The sequence below is a fragment of the Ovis canadensis genome, chromosome 1 (assembly GCF_042477335.2).
Source record: "Ovis canadensis isolate MfBH-ARS-UI-01 breed Bighorn chromosome 1, ARS-UI_OviCan_v2, whole genome shotgun sequence".
NCBI classification, from domain to species: domain Eukaryota; kingdom Metazoa; phylum Chordata; class Mammalia; order Artiodactyla; family Bovidae; genus Ovis; species Ovis canadensis.
The window spans coordinates 197,163,892-197,188,039 of NC_091245.1; the positions used below are offsets into that span (position 1 = coordinate 197,163,892).

The 24,148-nt window shown below is 39.4% G+C and overlaps 1 protein-coding gene across 1 annotated transcript in view; it reads left to right on the top strand.

Annotated features, from left to right (window-relative positions):
• The window catches only part of ATP13A4 (ATPase 13A4), a 118,586-nt gene that overhangs the window by 44,035 nt on the left and 50,403 nt on the right, over positions 1 to 24,148 (top strand). The window contains exons 4-13 of the mRNA XM_069593303.1: positions 2,920 to 3,066; positions 5,575 to 5,645; positions 5,738 to 5,818; positions 7,403 to 7,472; positions 9,500 to 9,634; positions 14,218 to 14,287; positions 17,703 to 17,837; positions 20,455 to 20,625; positions 21,377 to 21,534; positions 22,275 to 22,463. Of these exons, the coding sequence (XP_069449404.1) occupies positions 2,920 to 3,066; positions 5,575 to 5,645; positions 5,738 to 5,818; positions 7,403 to 7,472; positions 9,500 to 9,634; positions 14,218 to 14,287; positions 17,703 to 17,837; positions 20,455 to 20,625; positions 21,377 to 21,534; positions 22,275 to 22,463 (1,227 nt within the window). The remainder of the gene's footprint in view (positions 1 to 2,919; positions 3,067 to 5,574; positions 5,646 to 5,737; positions 5,819 to 7,402; positions 7,473 to 9,499; positions 9,635 to 14,217; positions 14,288 to 17,702; positions 17,838 to 20,454; positions 20,626 to 21,376; positions 21,535 to 22,274; positions 22,464 to 24,148) is intronic.

Consider the following 24,148-nt stretch of genomic DNA (forward strand, 5'->3'; position numbering starts at 1 on the left):
ATTTCTGTACATGAACCACAAACACTGTTGGATGACTTGTTGAAACAAAGAGGAAGGAGACAAGATTTAGCATGAGAAGACCTGGTCTCAGGTCTTTGTTCCCTCTTGCTCCCCATACCAGATTGGCTTGGACAATTTTTAGCCTTATTGATGGAGAATTTTCTCATGTGCAAAATGGAGATTTTAATATCGACTTTGGAGATTTGTGAACCTAAAATATGACAACTGGCACAGCAATTGCTTATAAACTATCAAGTGATCATTTGAAAATTAGTAGTTAATATTATTTTGCTTCATTTAAGAGGACCAAGAGGACCTTTGGAGAAGGCAATGGCAACCTACTCCAGTACTCTTACCTAGAAAATCCCATGGATGGAGGAGCCTGGTAGGCTGCAGTCCATGGGGTCTCTGAGGGTCGGACACTACTGAACAACTTCACTTTCACTTTTCACTTTCATGCATTGGAGAAGGAAATGGCAACCCACTCCAGCGTTCTTGCCTGGAGAATCCCAGGGACGGGGGAGCCTGGTGGGCTGCCATCTATGGGGTCGCACAGAGTCAGACACAACTGACGGGACTTAGCAGCAGCAGCAGCAGCAGAGGAACTTATCTTCCTAATTGTCCTCACTTGGTGGTCTGAGGTCTCTGATCCTGAGGCCATTTTTGTAATTTGTATTCCTATTTATCTAAAAATTATATACTTTCTTACCAAGGTTTTCACTGATACTTCATTTGATACTTTGTCCTTTGGCAATCTTAGCTCAGGCTGGGTATAAAATGCCAATTCAATCAAACTGTATTTTTAAACAAAATATAGACTAGAGCAGAGGGTAAGACAGGTTCTAGAAGGTCTGGGGGATGAGGGTGTCAAATCTTTGCTCTAATGGTTACCAACTGTGACTTAGTTTCCTCCCTTTAGAATGGGGATGGTGATAAACAGTAACTACCTCCTAGGGTTTTCGAGCTTTAAATGAAAGCATACGTGTTATATGTGCCTAAAACATAATAAGTGCTCAATAAATATTAACTGTTGTATTACTGTTATTGGAAACACAAAGTTTTTCTCGTAACAGAGCCCTTGACTCTTTCATGTGATCAAAGGCAAAGCTGGATGATGCTGAGCTGTGTCGAGTTGTGTTCTAGGGAACTGGTGGTGTATTCCACAGTACCTGGAACATGCCCTAGTTCAGTGGCTTAGTACTGGAAATGCAGCCACCTTCAGTCATTCTTAGGCTGTGAAGGTAACTCCATGCAGATGTGATTTGATTTAGTAATTAAAAAATGAAGTATAGCCAACTTTACTGGTTTTTAATATTAACTCATTAACTTTCAAATTTCTACTAAGGTTTTTCCTTCCTCCCCTCCTCTCTCTTTAAAATTTCCTCTCCTTTCCTCTTCTTTCTTCTCCTTTCTTCTCTTCCTTTCCCTTCTTCTGTTCTCCCTACTCCCTTTGTTTTGCCTTCCCTGATCATCTCCCTCTTCTCTCTCTCTCCAGTTGTCTCTCTCAGAATCTGTGCTCAGCCAGGCTGGAGCACAGACATCCATCAGACATGATCTCTACAGTCTTGGAGAAGTGATAAGGTGAGGGGACAAAGGATGATGCAGTGAGGTAGTATGTGGTAAGAAACTCAAGCACCCTGATGATTTAGAGGAAAGATCAGAGAAATTAGGAATGTTCCCATACGTGAACTCTGAGTCAGAAGGATGGTTAGGATCGGGCCCCAGGGAGACTTAAAGATACTCCAGGCTGAGGAAACAGCAGGAACAAAGGCATGGAGGTGGGCTTTGCCTGAGGAGAATCATAGTAAGAGACTTAGCTACAATAATTACTAACGCTTCTCACTGCCTTTTGCAGTCAGCTCACTCTTCATGGCAAAAGTGGTTGTGATGGAGACAATCTCTGGTTCTGCCCTACATTCCTAGGCCTCAAATTGCTTCCTAGGCTTCACTTTTCCTGGCCATTCTTCCCAGCTCCTGAGGTTTACCAGACATCCAAGTGGAATTTATGTGTGCCATCTGCCCATTCAGATAATAACCACGGTTATTATCAATCAGCCTCTAAGGGACCTTCATGGTTACTCAGTCCGGAGCTGCTGCCTGTAGTTCTATGCTGTGATGGAGTCATCAGTGAACTGAAAGGGAAGCAGCTTCAGTTAGGGTCATGCACAAATATACCTTCCTCAGTGCTGCCTCTGCCAACATCTTGACAATTACCCCTGGGCATGTTCCGCTCACACTTTCCATACTTTTCTCATCCATTCATCAGACTCTCATTGAGTGAATCAAAATTCCCCACGTGGATGGGGTGTAAGCGACAGTAAAATATGGCACCTACCTTCAAGATAGTCTGGAAGAACTAAGGGGATGTAAGGCAGAAGGGAATTGGGAGCACGAGAGAGGGACAGTGGCAGTCTTCTGGAGCTGGTATAGTGGCGGTCCTCCCCACCCCACCCCCACAAGAAGTGTTAAAGGGGTTGTTCTGGAAGCCGTGGAATTGAAGTTAAGCCTCAAAATAAGAGGATGGTTCAGTTCACCTGGTCTCTTAGCCCTTTAGAAACACTTTGGGAATGCTTGCTTGTTTGAGATTTTCTTTTCCCTGTGAAATTTGTATGTGGCCGTAGCCCCTTGGTTGGAGGGTAATAGGGAAAACTGGTTCTTACCTGAACATCTGCCTCAGGACTCTTGAGTGCTGTCATATGCCACGGCATCATATTCACCTTCTGATTCCTCAGTAAGTCATGACGAGACTTTGCCCCTTAAAGCTCTAAATCTACCAGCTTTCAAAGGCATATAGTCCCATCAAGAGGGTTTATTAACTCTGCAAACTTACACAATTATATTAAAACAATGCTTTTCAGGTTGAATTTTAGCCTGATGACTTCCTTAACTTCATGGGAGTTTTGGTATTTATTTCCTCAGGATGAATTCCAGACTTACTCTCGGAAAAAGGTAATGTGGATCTGCCTGTCAGCCTTGAACAGCGCGTTTCGGCTCAGTCCTGACAATCCTTTCATCACGGACGAGGAGAGTATCATAAATAGAGCCGTAAGAAAGCCAGACCTAAAGGTAAGTGCGATTATGGCTTCTGCACATGCCAGAGAAGTTGAATCTTTTTCCTTCCAAATACAAGATTAAATTCATATATAGACAATACTTTAAAGTAACTAAAAATGGGATATAACCTTTAAAAATTGTGAGTCACTATATTGTACACATGTAACTTACAGAATATTGTACAGCTGCTATATTTCAATAAAAGTGGTTAAATACAGATCCTCCACTGGGCCAATCTTCAATTCACAGTATAGAACATTATAAAGAATATGGATTTTGGAGCCAGAGCTCAGTTCAAATCTCATCTTCATCCTTCAAAACTGCAATCTTGAGTCAATTACTAAACTCTGATAATGCCTACTGCTAATATTAATTGATGAAATTCAGTTAATTAAGAAATGCAAAGATCAATATGGTTGCAGGTATGTAGTAGATGTTCAATGCATATTTTTTTTTGTTCTTTTTTTGTTTTGTTTTGTTGTTGTTCTTTTTTTTTTTTTTTTTGTTCAATGCATATTAACTCTTAGGAGTATCATGCCCTGTATTATAACCTATGCAACAGGATTTGTCTTACAGGAAAGGTTAATCCCCAAAGAATATCCTAGGAAGTTTATGTCTATAAGGTCATCTTATTTTGAATTCTGTCATTCAAATGTATTTGGGTTACTCTTTTCCCATCATATTAAATTAGTATTACTTAAATTATGACTAGTTAACATTCATATTTAAAACACATTTATAACAGACTTCTTTCTCTTAAATTTATATAGGTGCAGGCAACTGTTTAAATTGGTTATGAGCTCAAGATCAGTTTTTGGAAATAATAAAATCAATTGCTGAGCAGTTTCTCTACTGTCAATTGTTACCACTCAGTTGTCATAATTGCCAAAATAAACAAAAGCAAAAAAGGTCAAGCACCCAGCTGAAAGATTGCTTAACCTGTTAGCCGGCCATGAACCTGGAGAAGTAGGCATCCCAAATCATCCCATGGATACAACCTCAGAATATTATTGGCCTCTATGATCTTTAAATTTTAAAAAAATATTTATTTATTTATCTGGACTTCCCTAGTGGCTCAGGGGTAAATAATTCACCCGCCAATGCAGGAGATGTGGGTTCAATCCCTGTGTTGGGAAGATCCCTTGGAGAAGGAAATGGCAACCTACTCCAGTATTCTTGCCTGGGAAATCCCATGGACAGAGAGCCTGGTGGGTTCCAGATTGTGGGATCACAAAAGTTGAGCTTGACCACAACAACAACAGCATAATTTATTTGTTTTGCTGCACCAGGTCTTAGTTACAGCACATGGGATCTTTAGTCTTTGTTGGTGTCTTTAGTTATGGCACGTGGGATCTAATTCCTTGACCAGGGATCAAACCTGGGCTCCCTGCATTGGGATCTCAGAGTCTTAGCTGCTGGACCACCAGGGAAGTCTCTCCACCATCTTTAATTCCATCAAACAAATAAGTGGACTGACAAATGAAGACACATGTTCAACAAAATGTGAGGAAGGGGCAGAAGTCTTAAACAGGAAAGTTCTGGGACCTAGGCTCAATATCTGCACTTATCAGTGTTTTTAAAAGTGCCTTAGTTGACTCCAACTATTGCTGCATGACAACATGACAGTCTTACATTTCTCTTTGTGCTTAATTAGACCACCAGTTAAGGGAAGTTCAGATTCATAGGTAAAATTGCTTTAAAAATTAGAAATAGAAAGTCATAATGTCATAAGCATTAACCTTTCTTCTCCTTCCCATTGCTAGTACCCTCAGATGCTCATTTCCTAGAGTTCTTTTTCTTGCAATAATGTCCTCAAAGACTTCTAGAACCTGTCAGTCTAATCTTTTTTTTTTTTAGTGTCTCTTCCATAGGTTATTCTGCAAATCTGTTGCTTACAAAATTAAGTTCTAAATATTTACCCAAGCATTTGAGAATTCATACTCTGATCTTTATTCATCCTTCCAGCCTCTTTCTCCATTCTGCTGTCAAATAGGTCCCCTCACTTGCCTTCCCCCACAACTAAATTGTACAAAACCTCTTTGAAATGTCATCTTCTCGTCTGAACAAAATTCTTCCAATCCTTTAAGAATGCAGCTCTGATTCTTCTCCATGACACCTTCTGTCATCCACCCTCTATATTTCTACAGTATTTCAATCCTATAATTTTTGCTTTATTATGCATTCATTTCTTTGACATTTATATAATTTGATTATATGATACAGTTTTCCCTTTTTATAATATATTTCCTTCCCTTGTTAGGTTATCAAGCAGTGGAATGCAGAGGCTGAGTTTTACTTATATAGTAAGCCCATGGTACGCATTGATTGAATGAAGACTTCAAATAAAGAATGCCATTTCTGTCATAGCCAAGGATAAGATATGCTAGGAAAGGATAAAATCTCATGTATGTTAGATTTGCTAACATACTTCGCTTCTTTCACAAATGCTTCTTTAGTCTCTGGGTTGTGTGTATCCATTGATCCTCAAACTGGAGATTTCTTAGCACTTTTCTTTTGCAGGTGAGATGCATAAAAGTGCAGAAAATAAGATATGTTTGGGACAACTTGGAAGGACATTTCCAGAAAATTGGGTAAGTTGTTTGAACAATTATATCCAAAAAGAAAAATACTATCTCAGATATATTTTACTAATACATCTTTCTCAATATTATTATTATTTTAGCTGTTTGGAAGACTGCCTAAGTTCTGCCAAGATACACCTAAAGTTTGGATCTGGTCTGACAACTGAAGAACAAGAGATTAGGTACCAAGTTTCTTGTTATCTATCTACGTACCTATAGATGCATAGATGCCTATACTGTTATCTATATTGTTATCAATCTATATCGACAGCTGGAAACAACTGTCACCAGGTAGTCTAAAAGAGGGCCCAGGAAATAGCTGTCTTAACTGGTTATTAATAATATCAGAATATGTTGTAGTGCTCTATTTAATATTATTAAAACAAATGCTTTTATATCCATTATCTTACTTCATCAGAGCAACTTTGTGGGGGAGTTAGAACAGACACCCTTATCATCTCAATAAAACAGATGAAAAATCTGAGGCTCAGAAAGGTTAACGGCCTAGACAAGGTCACACAGATGGAAGTGACAGAGGAAGAATTACATCTTTGACTATAGGTTTTGTTATCTTTCTATTCTGCACGATGCTTCTCAATGTTACTATAATAAGGTTGAACCAGTTTTGACTAACCAGGAAATATGTATTATATAATGTAGCAAAATAGTGATCGTAGAGTAGTAGAAGAATATCACTCAAGACTTGTAGCTCTTCTACAATTCCAAATCAGTTACTGGGCATAGAAGTGATGTTTGGGAAGGGCATTGTGTTGAATGTCAAGAGCCTGTTACTAATTTCCTGTGTGCTTTAAGCACATGGCTTCTCCTTTCTGGGTTTCAGTTTCCTAATTGTTAAAAGAGGGGAGGACGAACTCTAAACACACCTTGCTAGTCCTAAGTTTCTATGATCCGTGCATTCCCCTCCTGACCATTTTAGAGTGGAGCCTTGGTGGCACTTTGCATAGACCCACAGTCTACATACAGTATCACCCTCAGTTGGATGCTTGTTAGAAATGCAGAATCTCAGACCAAATCTCACCCTTACTGAATCAGAATCTTGCCATTAACAAGACCACAAGGTTATCTATGTGAACATCACATTTGGGAAGCACAGCTGTAATGCATTCTGTTAAGTTCTTTGATCTGAGCATTTACATAGAAGCCACAGATAAAGTGTTTTAGTGTTCTTAACAGCAAAATACTTAGAGAGTCATTGGTCTGTAGAATCAAGGAAACACATCTCTGAGTTTTCAATTAAAGGGCTGTGTATCTGTGCAACTATTTTTGAGAACTCAACATCTTTTCACTCACACTAAAATAAATTCTGCAGCTTCCCAGAACTGAATAGGAGGAGGAAAGCAGGCATGGTATTTCTTATCAGTAAAACTGTTCTCTTGTAATGAAGCCCCGTCTCACATCCATGGAGCCAGAGTTGGGGAGAGACAGAGTTGAGAGGGTGCCAATCATGAAACTGAACAGAACAATGACTAAAACTAAATATCCAAATTACCATCAGGAAAAAATTTTAACTTCATGAAGAGTCTAGTTCAGTAAATGTAATAGGATCATGTTTATTGGTTTTGCACCTGGAAACCCTCCCTTTCTCCAGTTATCCTGAGAAAGATGAAGGTATTATGTTACAAGAGAGGCTTATATCGATCTGACAAGTGAGAAAGTGAACATGGACCAGACCTTTTCATGAATGGATGAGAAATCGTTTATTTTTATTTAGTAGTGACTGAGTGATCTGTGATCTCTCCCCACAGGAGGTTAATATGTGGGCCAAATACTATTGATGTTGAAATCACACCCATTTGGAAGCTGCTCATCAAGGAGGTATCGTTATTTTCTCTTGGTGCTGGCTAGAAAAGTTTGGTTCTAGTCAAATGATCAAGAATGCTATTTGTCAATGGTAACCATAATTTGGACTATCTTAAAAGAATGGTAAGCATATTCACATCCCTGCGCTTTCTTGGGGTCCATTTTTACATACACATTGCCTGTTACAGCATAAGATAGGATGGTCATGTGTCTACTTACCCTTTAATGACTCAGTGAACATAGGATTTTCGTTCTATGTTTCCTTTTGAATCCTATGCTTTTATCTTCTGTCTCATCTTTGTGACACTGTAATAATAATTAAAACTTAACCAACTCAATCCCTTTCTTATGGACAACATACACAATTACCTCAGCACCTAAAATTGTAAGGGAAAAGCGTTTGTTCAGCCTTATTAATTCTATTGATCTCAGTGTGTGGCGGGGAGGGAAAGAAAGATTTGACCCTCGTTTACTTCCTTGAATTTTTTCTCTTTGACTCTATCCCTGGGCTTCTTCTTCATTTTACAGTGATTATTGACACTGTAACTATACAGCTATACTCTGGATCCTCTCCTGCACATGGTCTCTGCTCCTTGTTGCCTTAAAACAGGCTTACTAAACCCCAGCTTCTTTCTCAATAATTTTTAGCAAGCTTTAAGGCATGAATGAGAGCAGAAAAAAACGATAAGAAAAGTTTCTCTGTGCTTATTCCCTCGCCAGAGGCAAAGATTACGATTTCTGTTTTAGAAAGATGAAAATCAACTAGGAGGAATTTGAGTAAAGGCACAAAATGTTTTTAACCCGAGCAGGGTTGGAGTTAAATCTCTACTTTCTCCCATAGTGTTCTAGACGCTCAGCTACAGATTATCCCTTCAGCTTGGCTCTCTATTTATGAGAAAGTTTAGTCTTCAACTCATACAGTAAAGTACTTGAAAGGCTTTAGATATGACAATGTTTGTCATAGAGAAGGACAGTAAACTAGAAAGAATTTAAACTTTGTAAACCTGACCTACTACTTCAGTCTTCTGAAGGCCAGTAAATGTAAACTGGACATGATTCTACTACTACATACATGTGATAGACATACAGTGTGTTAGTTACTCAGTCGTGTCCAACTCTGTGCGACCCCTATGAACTGTAGCCCTCAAGGCTCTTCTGTCCATGGAATTCTCCAGGCAAAAACACTAGAGTGGGTTGCCATTTCCTTCTCCAGGGGATCCTCCTGACCCAGGGATCGAACCTGGGTCTCCTGCATTGCAGGCAGATTCTTTACCACTGAGCCACCTGGGAAGCCATGATATTATGTACTCCTCAAAGGACAGTTGTCATGGTCAACATGAGGAAACATGCGATGATCCTTTGTAAGTTAATAAGGTCCAGTGGTGATTAACGGAGAAGGCAGCGGCACCCCCCTTGAGTACTCTTGCCTGGAAATTCCCATGGATGGAGGAGCCTGGTGGGCTGCAGTCCATGGGGTCGCTGAGGGTCGGACACGACTGAGCCACTTCACTTTCACTTTTCACTTTCATGCATTGGAGAAGGAAAGGGCAACCCACTCCAGTGTTCTTTCCTGGAGAATCCCAGGGATGGCAGAGCCTGGTGGGCTGCTGTCTATGGGGTCGCACAGAGTTGGACACGACTGAAGTGACTTAGCAGCAGCAGCAGCAGCAGCAGCGGTGGTGATTAAAAGTAAGTTGTTCTGGGGCCAGATTGTCTGGGTTCAGGTCCTGGTCTATGATACTTGCTGCTCTGTGACTTTGGGCAATTTCTCAATATCTAAGGTCAGTTTCTTCATCTTTACCATGGAGATAAGTAATGACTTCTGTTTTAATGAGATAATTATGGGAATTAAATGAGTAAATTCAGGTCAAGTTGCTTAGTGTAGTATCTAGCACATGGTAATTGCTGCATAAATAAAATAAGAATATTTTATAGGATGATTTGTGTCATGGAGATGATTATGATAACAAAAAAGCCAATGAATAGCCAAGTGTAAAGCCTAAATATCTCCTTTGTCTTCCTGTTTTTATGTCTGCCAATAGGTTTTAAATCCATTTTATGTATTTCAACTCTTCAGTGTCTGTCTGTGGTTTAGTGAAGACTATAAGGAGTATGCTTTTGCCATCATAATCATGTCCATCATTTCCATCGCTTTGACTGTATATGATCTCAGAGAGGTGAGTTTAACCACTAAGTCTCAAAAGGGAAGAATTCTGACTTTGTTGAAATTTTGTTAGAAAAGAGTACAATGGGGAAATAGTCATTGCCCACCATTCGTGTGCTCAGTCGTGTCTGACTGTTTTGTGACCCCATGGACTGTAGCCCACCAGGTTTCTGATCCATGGGATTTTCCAGGCAAGAATACTGGAGTAGGTTGCCATTCCTTTCTGCAGGGAATATTCCCAACCCAGGGATCAAACCCAGGTGTCCTGCCCTGCAGGCAGATACCTAACTGCTGAGCCACCTGGAAGAAGTCACTGCTCACCCCATAACAAATGAGACCACATTTGTAAATATCTAGCACAATTGCTGATACTCAACAAGTACTAGTTCTTTCTATTCCTTCACATCTCAATCCCTAACCTTTCAAGTTATTTTTCCCTCTGTTTAGTTTATTTTTACTAAAATATGTATATACAAATAAGTGAAAAATATGTGAAGAATACTGATGGATCTTAAAGGTGGTGGAGGTAGAGGAGTCTTTAATGTTTAATAGGGACTTCTGTGGCTTAGTCAGTAAAGAGTGCCTGGAGTGCAGGACACTGGGCTGGGTCAGGAAGATCCCCTGAGAAGGAAATGGCAACCAGCTCCAGTACTCTTGCCTGGGAAATCCCATGGGCAGAGCAGCCTGGTGGGCTACAGTCCATGGGGTCTCAAAGAGATGGACATGACTTAGTGACTAAACCGTCGCCACCAGGGAATGTTTAGTATCTTTACTCTTTACATTGAGTTGGCACTCACTTGTCAACACCCCAATCCAACTCTTGGTTTTCCTTATACCTATACCAGGGGATCCAGGTGCTGTTGAGAAAAAGCATTATACAGTATAGGTTGGTTGATTGTGTTATAAATCTGATGCAAGCTTTCTATATATCTCTAGCCAATATGCTCTCCAATTCTCTGAAATTAAAGTTTCAGACCAAACCTTTATTCGAGTTTCTAAGATGCCTAACTATTCACATTCTACCTTTCCTCTAACTCAGCTAATAGTCTGTTTCCTTGCTTTTTTCACAAAGATGGAAACCATAAGACAGGAATTTGCTCCGTTCCCCGTTCTCCAACAACCAGATGATTTTTGTCTCCACCTTCCTCCTGCCTTGATCTCTCTTACATGTGAGGAAATGCCATTTGCCTGCCTTCTTCTTCTAATTTTGTTTTTTGTATTTATTTTTATGTATTTGATTGCACCAGGTCTTGGGAACTCTTAGTTGCTGCATGTGGGATCTAGTTTCCCAAGCAAGGATTGAGCCCAGGCCCCTTATATTGGGAGCTCAGAGTCTTGGCCACTGAACCACCAGGGAGGTCCTCTGCCCATGCTTTATAGCATTCTGTCCTACCTTCTCAGCCTGCAAATGTGGTCAGTGAACGACTCCTTCTGATTCCCCCTCCTTAAGAGCTTTCACATCAGCATTTAAACAAGCTCATGTTTCTCCATCAGCATTTAAACATGTTCAAGTATTTCCCAACTTAAAAATAGAAAAAGAAACAAATGAAAAAAATCCGCCCCCCCCCTTTTATTTTTACCGCGCCTTAAACTTCAGCTACGACTCTGCCTCTTTTCTCCCTTTGAAGCAAAACTTATTGAGCTCATTTTGCTTCTTTCTTCATTTACTCATCTCCCTCTCATGTCTCACCCATACTGAGCTGGCTTCCTCTCTTGTGATTCCATTCAAACAACTATTCTTAAGGTCATCACTGTAATCCTAAAACAACTTTAAAATTAAAGGACAATACTTTTCTTTAAATTAGGTGGTGGTGGTGTTTCTTAATAGAAAGAATAACATATGGATATAATAAAAAAAATTCACACAGGACAAAACTGTAAATGAGGAGTAAATACTCCTCCTTCTTTCAGTGTTTGGGTCTCCTTTTAAGAGGCATTCACTGGGGCCAGATGCTTTACATACTTTTAGCACAGTTAAGGGAGAAGGCAATGGCAACTCACTCTAGTACTCTTGCCTGGAAAATCCCATGGATGGAGGAGCCTGGTAGGCTGTAGTCCATGGGTCGTGAAGAGTCGGACACGACTGAGCAACTTTACTTTCACTTTTCACTTTCAAGCATTGGAGAAGGAAATGGCAACCCACTCCAGCATTTTTGCCTGGAGAATCCCAGGGACGGGGGAGCCTGGTGGGCTGCTGTCTCTGGGGTCGCACATAGTCGGACACGACTGAAGTGACTTAGCAGCAGCAGCAGCAGCAGCAGAGTTAAACACATATGCATTAATTTGTTTTGTGCAAATGGAAATATGCTATATATACTGTTACACAGTTGCGATATACACCTAATATATCTTAAATATCTTTCACCTAATGTATCTTAAATATCTTTCCATATCTGCACAAATATGCTTTCTCTAAATGTATCATAATTTTGAAGACAGTCATATTGATGGATATTTAGATTGTTCTTAGTCTTTTGCTGGTAAAACACTGATACACTGAGGATATTTGCACATATATGTTTTCACACATCAATGTATATGTGTGTTTACAAATATGTATAAATCACAAGTATGTGTAATTTATATCACATGTAAATGTGTGTATAATGTATCTGTATTGATAAGGAGATATGAATTTTCTATATTTGAAACTAGAACTACTTAATCATAAGCTGTATACTATTTTAGTAGACATTGTCAAATGTCTCTTAAACACGTAATACTAATTTCCCCCAAGAGTAGATGAGTGTTTTCCTCATTTTTGCCACTATAAGTGAAAACAGAATTCTTTAACTTTAATTGCATGTTTTCCATTGAGAGTTGAACTTTTTTTCTTGTTTTAAGCTGTTCGTTTTTCTTTTGCTGTGAACTGTATTCATGTCCCTCATTAATTTTTATTGGGTGGCTGGTCATTAGTTTGCAGATTTTATGATTCCTTTCCTACAGTGAATACTTTTTCCGAACTGTAGATTTCACTAAACCTCTCAGTTGCACTTGACTATGTTAACTACTTTCCCTTTGGCTTCACTGACAACACACTCTCCACTTCTCTAGATGTTCCTCCATTCTCCCCCCAACCCCTCCACCCCCACCTCTTGTTTTTTTTTTTTCCTTTTCGGCTGCTCCTTTCACGATGAGGAACTTCCTTGACCAGGGATTGAACCTGTGCCTCCTGCAGTGAAACTGAGGAGTCTGAATCACTAGACCACCAGGGAAGTCTCTTTTCATAGTTCAACCCCCTCAACCTGGCTTTTCAAAACACGGACGTCTAAAAACCAAAACAATGTGAAAATGTTTACCCACTTAAAGGCTTCCTCTTCCTCCATCCCTCCACTTGTGCAGCCTCTTTTATTAACTTCTTGTGCTTTCTTCCAAAGTTTTTTTTGAAATATACATATATTTTGTTTTTCTTTCCTATGTAAGAGGGAACATAATTATATTATTTTCTACCTAGCTTTATTGCTATTATTAATAATGATGTCTTGATGGTCTTTTCATGAGAATACAACTGAGTCTTCACTATTCTTATATTGTACATACTAATGAATTCTGAAAGCATATGCTAATGGCTTTCAAATTTATGTATATATTTCCAGTCCAAATATCTCTTTTGAATTTGAAACTCATAGTTCAAAAACCTATTTATTTCAATGTCACTAAGATTTCTATTGGTTCATTAGCTATATATGCTCCAAAAATACTTTACTTTTTCCATTTTATTGTTGATCATAGTGATATAATTATGTGCATGGTTATTTGATTAAATGTATTTACCCAGTAGGTTGTAAATTTCTTGATGGTAAGAATCATTTCTGCTTTGTTGACCATTCTACTGCTATTTCTTAGCATAAAGATTACTCAATAAATGTGGAATGACTGCATAAATAAATAAAATAATAGATTAATAGCAGAAAGCTTTTTCACCTTATATTATTCTGTTGACTATTCTTAGGACCTATTAATCAAATCTGTAAATGATTTGAAGCTAGGAGATTGAAGGAATGTCTTAAATAACAAAATCAGAAAAAAGAAAGTGAAAAGACCAAATGATTGGGACTTTTTAATCCCCAGAACCATGTAAAAGGTCTTTCACACAATAGTTTCCTAATAAATGTGAAATCAAATATAATTATATTACTATTTTTGTCTGCTCTTATTTTTTCACTGTCAATGTCCCATATATCTTATATATTAAAGTATATAAAATACTATGAGGAAAGAATAGGAACCATTAAACTCTTTATGAAGTTAAATTAGGAACTCTGATGTAAGATGACCCAAAGCTGAAATAATGCTTGGTTCTTGAAGCTATTTAGGTATAAACATAAATCTTGAATGATCAAAGTTCTTTTGAGTGGACACAGCATGCTGGGAAATTTCTTTCTACTAAGCAACACATGCTTCTTATCACTGGATGAAGACCACTGCAAGTTGGATGCTTTTTCAGTTGAGTAGCAGGCTACTCCGTCTTGTTTATAAAGAGTACGTTCAATTGGCTCCATCTTTAAAGAAGGTTGAGACTATACTGGCTAATATCTAGGGCCTATCCTAAAATAGAAAAGGCTTTTTTTTCTATTGTCTGTTCTTCTTTTTCAGCAATCTGTAAAGCTCCACCGTTTAGTTGAAGCACATAATAACATTACAGTCTCTATATGTGGGAAAAATGGTAAGTCACTTCATTTTAGATCTATGTGTTGTCCATATGAAATCAGAAAGGGATTTAAATTTTTATTTCTGATTGTTTCTACTACTCTCATCTTCATATGTCTGTTTTGCTGTGCAATTACTTAAAGGGCTGAGGAACTTGACATTTTTTTTCACTTAAAAAATGTGAAGTAAAATTGACATACCATAAACTGAACATATTAATATTTAAATTGTACAATTTTGTAGGTTTAGACATTGTACCTACCCATGAACTATCACCACAATAAAGATGACAACTGTCCATCACCTCTAAAAGTTGCCTCGTGCCTGTTTGTAATCTTCCCTCTCAACTTCTTACTGTGCATCCCCATCCTCAGGCAACCACTTTGCATGTTCAGGATATTTTATAAATGGTACTGCACTGTATGCATTTTTGCCTTTTAAAGTATCAGTTCAGTTCAGGCGTTCAGTCGTGTCCAGCTCTTTGCAACCCCACAAACTACAGCACGCCAGGCTTTCCTTTCCATTATCAACTTTTAAAGTATATCTTGGGTTTAATTTTGCAGAGAACAAAGTTTATAATAATTGTGAAGTTCATCCATTTTGTTAAGAACATCAATAGCTTATTATTCTTATTTATAAGTGGATTCCATTGTCCAGGTAGACCAGTTAGTGAATGGATTTAGTTGTTGATGGAAATTTGAGTTATTTCCACTTTGGGACTATTACAAATAATTTTACTTGAATGTTTGGATTCAATTCTTTCTATGGACATGCATTTTCATTTCTTATGGGAAAATACCTGACTGTAGAATGACTGAATCATATGAAAAATACATATTTAACTTTTAAAGAAACTGCAAAACTGTTTTCAGAAGTGGTTGTGCTGTTGTGCATTCCCACCAGCAGTGTGTAAGAGTTCTAGTTGTTCCCTTTCTTGCGACTACTCAGTATGGTCAGTCTTTTTCCTTTTAATCATTTAAATAGGCGAGTGGTAGCATCTCATTGTTGTTTTAATTTGCATTTTCCTAATGACTAATGGAGGGCTTCCCTGGTGGCTCAGAGGTTAAAGTGTCTGCCTGCAATGCAGGAGACCTGGGTTTGATCCCTGGGTTGGGAAGATCCCCTGAAAGGAAATGGCAACCCACGGAGAAGGAAATGGCAACCCACTCCAGTATTCTTGCCTGGAGAATCCCATGGACAGAGGAGCCTGGTGGGCTACAGTCCACGGGGTTGCAAAAAGTCAAGAATGACTGAACGACCTCACTTTCACTTTCTTTCAATGACTGATGGCATCGAGCACATTTTCATTTGCTACTTTTATATCTTTGGTGAAGTGTCCATTCAAATCTTTTTATTAGATTATTTTCTCATTATTAAATTGTGAGCATTCTTTCTATATTCTGGAGGCAAGACTTTTTACAGATATAATTTGCAAATATTTTATCTCAGTCTGTAACTTGTCTTCTCATTCCCTTCATAGTATCTTAAAAGGGTAGATGTATTTTTTACTTTTGTTAAAGTCTAGTTTGCTGATTTTTTCTTTTGTGGATCACGTTTTTGTGTCATCTAAGACATCTTTGCCTAATTTGAGGTCATCAAGATTTTCCACTTTGTCTTCTAGAGGTATTATAGTCTTAAGATTTACATTTAGGTCTCTACTTTATTTTGAGGGTTTTCTTTAGGATTGAAGTTCTGGCTCAGAGGTTAAAGCGTCTGCCCACAATGTGGGAGACCTGGGTTCGATCCCTGGGTTGGGAAGATCCCCTGAAAGGAAATGGCAACCAACTCCAGTATTCTTGCCTGGAGAATCCCATGGACGGAGGAGCCTGGTGGGCTACAATCTATGGGGTCGCAAAGAGTCAGACACGACTGAGCAACTTCACTTTCACTTTCATTTTTTGCAAACAGATATCCAAAATGTCCTAATACCATATATTGAAAGGGCAATCCTTTCTTCACTTAATTGTCTTTGCACTTTTGTCAAAAATCAGTTTCCTGTACTTGAATGGATCTATCTGGACTCCTTATCCTATTCATCCTATTCTAATATTTACCTGTCTTTATAGTAATTCCACATAATGTGACTATATAAGTCTTAAAATAGAATAATATTAGTCCTCCAACTTTGTTCTCTTTCAGAGTTGTTTTGGCAATATAGGGCTCCTTGCATTTCCATATGATTCTTAGAATCAGCTTGTCAATTTCTACCAAAAAAATGCTAAAAATTTGACTGGGATTGTGTTGCATCTGTAGATCAATTGGTGAAAAATTGGTATGTTAACACGTTTGGGTCTTGTGACCTATGGGCATGCTATCTCTCCATTTAATCTTCTTTGATTTCTCTCAGTCATGTCTTACAGTTCTCAGTGTAGAGCCTTTTACATTCTTTTTCATTACTGGGTTTTTACTGCTCACAACCCGTCTCAGAGAACAGAATTAGAGAAGCTACATATAGAAAAAGGCAAGCAAATATATTTGTATATATTCTTATGTATACATACATGCACATCTATGTTATTTTACTGTCTATCTATTGAAAATCCTCCATTTACACTATCATTTCCAATTCCAGTCCAGTACCACAAAGTTCATTCTGATTTTATTTCTGTTTCTTATAACTTCCTTTCTTCAGTGAGAAACCTGTCTCTCTTCAGCCTCATTATATCAACTTATAGTATCAATCCTGCCTTTCTCACCCTGGCTGGACTCCAATATCTCAAACCAGACCACTGCCACTATGGAGATCTTGTCTCCCTCCTTGGGCTCTGACACTCTGCACCCAGCCACGTAAGCACCCACTCATCCAGTTAAGGCTTCACCATGTGGAATGGTCTACTACTACCCCTAGCCGCACTTTACCCAGCCCCCTGCATGATGTCTATCTTGCTTAACTGCTTGTAGCTTTGGGGCTTTGGGACTGAATAAGGAAGGTAAGAAATAAAGGAAGGTCAGAAAGAAGGACAGAAGGCAGAAAGAAAGGATATATTTTTCCATTTTCTTACTATGAGTAAGAATAAACATCTTTTCAAGCACCACGCCCCTTGTAGTATATATGTGTGTCTGTTTGCATGTGAATTATATGGTAACATATCCAGCAATTTTGCTATACAGTCATTTGCTTTACATCTTTTTTTTCTCAAACTCTTTTTTAATTAGGAATATTAATCTTTTGTCTGCAACATAAGTTTCAAACATGTTCTCTGAATTTGTCATTAGTTTTTTCTCTATTTTTTTATTGTCACACAAAGGTCTTCATTTTATGTAACATAATTTGTTACCTTTTTTTCTTATTGTTTGCAGATTTAGAGTCAATGTTGTGGAATTCCTTCCTTGTCATATATGCTTTGGTTGCTTTTTCATTGATTTCCAATTTAGGTAGATGTTGTACTGAGTCAAAAACCTGACTCAACTTTGTTTCCTCACACTTTCAGCTGGAGTCCAGGAGCTAGAATCACGCTTCCTGGTACCTGGAGATCTATTAATTCTGATGGGAAGCAAAGTGCACATGCCATGTGATGCCATTCTGATTGATGGCAGCTGCGTGGTGAATGAAGGCATGCTGACAGGTACAGTTCTATGGCCTCACGTACAGCCTCTGCTGGCTCTCCCAGGTTTCTCCTGAGTGATAATGGCAGAGCATGCGGCTGCTATGGGACCTTCCTACTCTCACAAATCTCACTAATAGTCCTGCACTGGACAGACCTGAGAGTTCAAATTAAAGCTGATTTCTATATGCTAGGTTTAATAACAATCCTAACTTTTTGAGTGTTTAGCATTTCTTTCCTGCAAAAAAGATTATTACAATCCTGTCATTTTAAAGATTTAAAAAAATTTAAAGATCATTTGATGTTTCAGAATCACTTGTGGCTTTTATGTTTAGTGTTTTTCTATAAAATGCATCTTCAGATAAACATAGATGGTTTGAAAACCGTTAATGACATCCTGAAACACCCTTCCTGCCCCAGGTCAAGTTCAAGCTCTTTCTAGCTTGGTTTGAAAATGTTGAAAAGTAGTTGATGCAGGATTTGCCAAAGCTGCTACTTTGAAAATGCACACTGGATATTTTTGAATAATTGTGTTTCATTTTTACTTTTCATTGTTATTTATTATAATTTTAAATAAATAAATATTTATTTATTTGGCTTCACTGGGTCTTAGTTGCGGCTCATGGAATGTTTTGTTGGGTCATGCTGGATCTTTGTGACACATGGGCTTCGTTGCCCCAGGCATGAGGAACTTTAATTCCCCAAGCAGTGATTGTACCCGCATCACCTGCGTTATAAAGTGGATTCTTAACCACTGAACCACCAGGGAAGTCCCTGGATTTAATTTTTCAATTACATGCTGGAGCTGGGAGAGATGTCATGTCAGGGATATGGGAGCTGAGGTTCAGAGAGAAGGTCTTGCTAAAGGTCACAGTGCTTTAAGTTCTAATTCACATATGCACTTAGGAGGAGATGTTACAGCCTTTCTGTAAGGATCACAAACACTTTTTCAGAGATGGAGTTGGAGGCTGTAAACGTATTGATGTACTGTGATTCCCATTAAAGTCCAAATCAAACCATGTCTCCTGGCGGACCAGGAAGGCATGAAATGCAGACAGCAGCACAGAGTCCCCTCCCGTGTGAACTTAACGAAAAAACGAAAACAAAAACAACGTGACAGGTCAGGTTTCTTTCCCAAGTAATCCATAGATTTGATAAAACCCCCTTTGTGCTGGGACACTTACAATACCAAATATCATTTTCCTAATGAAAGCAGCTCCAGTATACTGGGACATATCCCTGACTTTATATTATCCTTTCTATGAATGGAGGTAGAGGATTTTAACGAGCTTTCTGAAACAGGCGCTATTATTTACTTTCACAATTCATCCACCACCTTGTATTAGCACTTCAGTCCACTGAAATCTGCCCTTCCCAGTACACTGGTGAAAGCCGCTAAAGTCCCAATCGGCGAATCCAATGGATTCTTTAAATTTCTCATCTTTTTAGCCAACCTGCGGCATTTGACTATTCTGACCACTTCTTCTTTCTGAAAACACGTCTCTCTAACCTTCCCAGATAGCACTGTCTCTTTCTGAATAATACTCCGGTGTCCTGTGCGGCTCCATTTCCTCCACCTCTTCGATTTCTGAAGCTGCTCAGGGTTCTTTGATTTTTTCTTTTTTCATCTTTCATGTGATCCCTAAATAATCTTGTCTCTTCCCACAATTGTAATCATTGTCTATAGGGTGATGAACTGTGACTAAATATCTCCAGCCAAGACCTCTCCCGTGAGCTCAGGACCCAAATAAATTAACTACCGACAAAGCGACTCACCGTGGTCCTTCCACAAGCCATCTTTAACTCGGAGACCAAAAGGCAGTTCCTCCTTCCTCCTATAAGGATTCCAACAGTCTTTATGTTCATGATTAATACCCACCCTCTGCTCACTCTTTCAAGTCAGAAACCAGGAAGCCACTTAAAATTCCTCTGTCGCTATGATCTACCAATATAAAAATCTCCCCAAGTTTAGTCGCTGCTCACTTTTTTATTTCTCAAAACCAGTTCTTTCCTACTCCTACTGTCAGCAGCCACAGTTCAGACCTTGTCCTCTTCAACTGGGACCCTTGCAGTGGTTTCCCGACTGTATGAGCCTGCAGCCTCATCAGTCTTCCAATTCATTCCCTGTATTGAAGAGAGAATACACTCTCTTGTACGTAAATGTGATGGTACTCTCCTGAATCGAACAATGAAATACCTCCCTATTTCTCTCCGGCCACCAGTGCCTAATGAAAGGGATTTAAACACTCAAGTGTGTGCACGCAGGGCTCTCCAAGCTCTGGCTCCTACATAGCTCTCTTGCCCTCTTATTCCCCAGACCCTGCATTCTAGACTGCACAACTTGCTATTCCCTAAATGGTTGTTTCCAATCTATTTCAGCATCCCTGTCTGATTTTATAAGTCTTAAAGTATTTCTAACATGACATTATACTTCATTATTTTAATGGCTGTCTCCCTCTCTGGACTACAAACTTCTTGAACACAAGAACTATCTTTCTCCTTATATCGTCCATACCAAAGGTTCCTGCTACGAGAGAAGCTCACAAAAAAATGCCTGGCATGTGATGGGTTGGTGAATGCATGATTTAAATGAATGAAGGTCTCCCACCTCACAAACTGAGACGCTTGTTTTCTGTAGGAGAAAGTATTCCAGTCACTAAAACTCCATTACCTAAGATGGATGGCTCAGTGCCCTGGAAAACACAGAGTGAAGGAGAGTACAAGCGGCATGTCCTCTTCTGTGGAACGGAGGTTATCCAGGCCAAGGGGGCCTGCTCCAGCACCGTGAAAGCAGTGGTACTGCAGACAGGTTAGTTAGCATCTCCTGCATTTTATTATTTTCATGAAATATTTTCACTCCATTTATCTAGTGCCTTAAATGAATTAGGTAAGGAGCAGTCTTTAAATGACAAACCCCATATAAGTAAATAAAGATATTTAAAATGTGAATTTAACTATGGCATATACCTTTTAGTAAAACAATAACACTGGTGACAATAAGTATTATTCACGTGCTTTGTAATTTATAAACTATTTCCTGCTGCTGCTGCTAAGTCGCTTCAGTTGTGTCCAACTCTGTGTGACCCCATAGACGGCAGCTCACCAGGCTCCCCCGTCTCTGGGATTCTCCAGGCAAGAACACTGAGTGGGTTGCCATTTCCTTCTCCAATGCATGAAGGTGAAAAGTGAAAGGGAAGTCGCTCAGTCGTGTCCGACTCTTAGCGACCCCATGGACTGCAGCCTACCAGGCTCCTTCGTTCATAGGATTTTCCAGGCAAGAGTGCTGGAGTGGGGTGCCATTGCCTTCTCCGTTACTATCTCTGGGATGCACTGAAATTAGAAATATAAGGAAGGAAAGCCAGAGAGGAACAGGCTCTGAAAGAGCTAGGATGTATTCTTTCTAGCATTCAGGTACTTTGCCAATCATCCTTTGATTGTGTTTGGGCTTAAGCACTGTTTAAGTTTCTCTAGAGGAAACGATGGCCCTGTTGAAGATTGGAAGAGCACTAGCAGAAGGACTTGTCATCCTGAGAGTGTGAGGTGTGTGTTTACTGCTTCAGGATTCAACACTGCAAAGGGAGACCTCGTGAGGTCCATTCTCTACCCCAAGCCGATGAATTTTAAGCTCTACAGAGACGCCATCAGGTTCCTCCTGTGCCTCGTAGGGACAGCCACCATTGGGATGATCTATACTTTGTGCATCTATGTGCTCAGTGGGGTAAGCTGCTTTTGTTCTTTTACTACAGCGCATGTACGCTCATTTATATAGTGTCTCTTATTCTCCTGTTGACCTTAATCTAAGGGGTGGTTTTCAAACCTGGGAAAACAAAGCCAAATGCTGAAACCTGCCTACATATTCCCATATCCCCAATATAAGCAGTTGATCACCAAGCTCCATAATAGCCATCGGATCTAGTGGAATAAAACACTGTGTTTATAGAGAATCACTGACTCGATGGACGTGAGTCTGAGTGAACTCCAGGAGTTGGTGATGGGAGGGAGGCCTGGCGTGCTGCGATTCATGGGGTCGCAAAGAGTCGGACACAACTGAGCGACTAAACTGAACTGAACTGAGCTGAACTGAACATGCCTCTACTCTTGGATTTTGCCTTACTCTATTTTTCATCTTCAATGTGAGAATATGTTTATTCGAATAATGTATTTTATAGCTGTTAAATGAGGAATTTTAAATAAAAACCAATGTTGATAAGGTTGTGGCACACTGGTACATTGTTCTCTGCTGGTAGCAGTATGAATTGTTACAGACTTTTTCATTACACTTTGGCAAAATATAGAGAGAGCCAATAAACGTGTTCATTCTCTTTAAACCACATTTGGCCAGCTCATATGATTTCTAGAAATCTGTACCAAAATAGAAAATAAAGAGGAGGGGAAAAGTCATATGCATTAAAGTGTTCATAATTGGTTTATCTGTAGTAGCTAACTTTGTCCTCCCAGGAAACTCCCGGGGAGGTAGTGAAGAAAGCCCTTGACGTCATCACAATTGCAGTTCCTCCTGCTCTGCCTGCTGCTCTGACCACAGGCATTATGTATGCCCAGAGGAGGCTGAAGAAGAGAGGCATCTTCTGCATTAGCCCCCAGAGGATCAATGTATGTGGACAATTAAACCTGGTCTGCTTTGACAAGGTATGTGTGTTTCATCATCACCCTCAGCGCCATTTTTATCATCACTGTCATCATGCATAGGTGCTTTACATTCTTGTGAGGCAGGAAACCTTGGATGTGGGTACTGGGTACATGATTTCATTTAGTCTCTGATTGGATATGTCGTCTAGGATAGATACATCTCTTGATCTCAGATTCTAGGGTTTAGCGAAGGGAAAGTAGGAACTGAGTAGGTGAATCTTTTAGGGTTCTTCCAGCTCCAATATTCTATGAATCACAATGAATTAAAATAGCATTCTGTCCCTCTATAGCCAAAACCGTCATACAAAATTTAAAGCTTTTACAATTCACTTTCACACTTCACTTTCACTTTTCACTTTCATGCTTTGGAGAAGGAAATGGCAACCCACTCCAGTATTCTTGCCTGGAGAATCCCAGGGATGGAGGAGCCTAGTGGGCTACCGTCTATGGGGTCGCACAGAGTCAGACACGACTGAAGATACTTAGCAGCAGCAGTAGCAGCAACTATGGTTACTACTGTATCCCTAATGTTAGGTTTATTGCCTGGTGTATAGTCAGTGTTCAATAAATATTCATTGATTTAATGAATGAATAAAAAAGAAAACATTTATTTAGCTGTCTCTTACTATGAGACTAGGTTAAAATAAATCCCCAGGAAATCTTTCTTTTCTATAGTTTTCCATCTGCAGTAAATTGCTTAAAATAATCCTTGATCCCATACCAGTTACTCCCAACCAGCCTCTTATTCTGCCTTCTCCTGAATATATTCTTTTCATCTGTATACACATGCTGGTATGAAGGTGGGAGCTATAAAAGGGTAAGATGGATATGAAGGGCTGTTTTGTACCCGTGTCTTAATTTATAAAGGTGACTAAGTGGCTGTTGGCAGAAAATGCCATTGAAAAATGCATTTAATGTTACAGTTCCCCGACAAAAGAGGTGTGTCCTACCAGGCAGGGCCAGAGAAGGAATGCCAGATTTTGATCAGGAAGGAAAGGAAGATTGAGGGGAGTGCTCAGGTTATGACCTTTATAAAGGAGTTTCTGCAGGAAAGACAAGACAGGGCAGGGTACATAGATGGCAACTAGCTATTTGGAATGATTTTGATGGGTTTTGGTCTATAGGATTGATCTCTAGTTGTCTAGTAGCTGGCCTTGGGGTGATGTTTCCAGGGGAGTGTGGCCAGATAGGGAAGGTATGACTCCTGACTGGTTAGTTTGCATATCAAAGGCATGTTCTTGGCTGAGACTGGCTATTTCTAACAACTGGCTAGCTCCAAGGAGGCAGTCTCTCCATCAGAAGGGTTTCCTAAATTAAAATTTTGATGGTGAGCATACTGAAAACGGAGAAGGCAATGGCACCCCACTCCAGTACTCTTGCCTGGCAAATCCCATGGATGGAGAAGCCTGGTAGGCTACAGTCCATGGGTCACTAAAAGTCGGACACGACTGAGCAACTTCACTTTCACTTTTCACTTTCCTGCATTGGAGAAGGAAATGGCAACCCACTCCAGTGTTCTTGCCTGGAGAATCCTAGGGATGGGGGAACCTGGTGGACTGCCATCTCTGGGGTTGCACAGAGTCGGACACTACTGAAGTGACTTAGCAGTAGCAGCATACTGAAATAGAAATATAATGTTGGCAAAACTTATATAATGTTATTTATAATGTAATGTAAACCATTGT